Below are 936 nucleotides of genomic sequence, written 5' to 3'. Positions count from 1 at the left end.
CGCTCGTAGGGGTTGGGGGCAGGGACGGTGGGGTCCTGGAGACACTCCCTTGGGATGGGGACAGGGACTGTGGGGTCCTGGGGACACTCCCTTGGGGTGGGGACAGGGACTGTGGGGTCCTGGGGACACTCCCTTGGGGTGGGGACAAGGACTGTGGGGTCCTGGGGACACTGTCCTGGGGGATGGGGACAGGATGGGGAAGGGACTGTGGAGTCCAGGGGACATCCTTGGGGACAGGGACTGTGAGGTTTGAAGGACACTGTCCAGGGAGACTGGGAAGGGGCAGGAACCACTGGCCTGGGGACAAGAAAGTGATGGGGACCACGGGATTGGGATGATGCTGTCCTAGGGGACAGGGATCATGGGATCTGGGGGACATTGGGGACAGGGACCATCAGGTTTGGGGACCACAGGGTCCAGGAAACCTCACGGGGGACCGAGAAAGGACAAAAGACCACAGGGTGCTGTGGATGGAGACAGGACCACAGGGTCCTGGAAGGGTGACAGGAGGACAAGGGCTGTAGGGGACCGGGGGCCACCACTGTCCCACCTCTCCCTGACCCCGTAGCCGCGTGCCACCCCTCACCGCAAGCCTGGGTCCTGCCGGCTCCCGGCTCCTCTCCTCGGCCAACCGTGGGCAGCGCCGGGGCTGTGCCGCTGCGGGGTCCGGAGCTCTCCGCCATCCCCAAACCACCTCGGGGGGGTTCTTCCCTACCCGTCTTCGGGGGGGACTCCCCCCCACCGCCCTTCTCGGTGTCACGGCTCCCTCCGCTCCACGTCTTCCAGGAGCTCCCAGGCTGGGGGTCCTCATCTTCGGGGATGGGGTTGTACCAGATCTCGCCCTCACTGCCAGCGGCACCGGCATCCGCTTCGGCTCCGCCGCCCGGCTCATCCAGCCCTGGTCCCTTCACCGATGACAGCACCCAGTGCCGGCTG

At 66.7% G+C, this 936-nt stretch overlaps 1 protein-coding gene across 1 annotated transcript in view; it reads right to left on the bottom strand.

Annotated features, from left to right (window-relative positions):
* SYDE1 (synapse defective Rho GTPase homolog 1) overlaps nucleotides 1-935 on the bottom strand; it is a gene marked incomplete at its 5' end in the record, with an annotated part of 5,564 nt that extends 4,629 nt beyond the window's left edge. The window contains one exon of the mRNA XM_035898438.1: nucleotides 587-935. Within this exon, the coding sequence (XP_035754331.1) occupies nucleotides 587-935 (349 nt within the window). The remainder of the gene's footprint in view (nucleotides 1-586) is intronic.
* Between the last annotated feature and the right edge of the window lies 1 nt (nucleotide 936).

Source organism: Egretta garzetta, unplaced genomic scaffold, assembly GCF_000687185.1.
Source record: "Egretta garzetta isolate BGI_Z169 unplaced genomic scaffold, ASM68718v1 scaffold677, whole genome shotgun sequence".
NCBI lineage: Eukaryota > Metazoa > Chordata > Aves > Pelecaniformes > Ardeidae > Egretta > Egretta garzetta.
The sequence above is the reverse complement of the archived record's forward strand: the minus strand, read 5'-3'. Positions and strand labels throughout refer to the sequence as shown.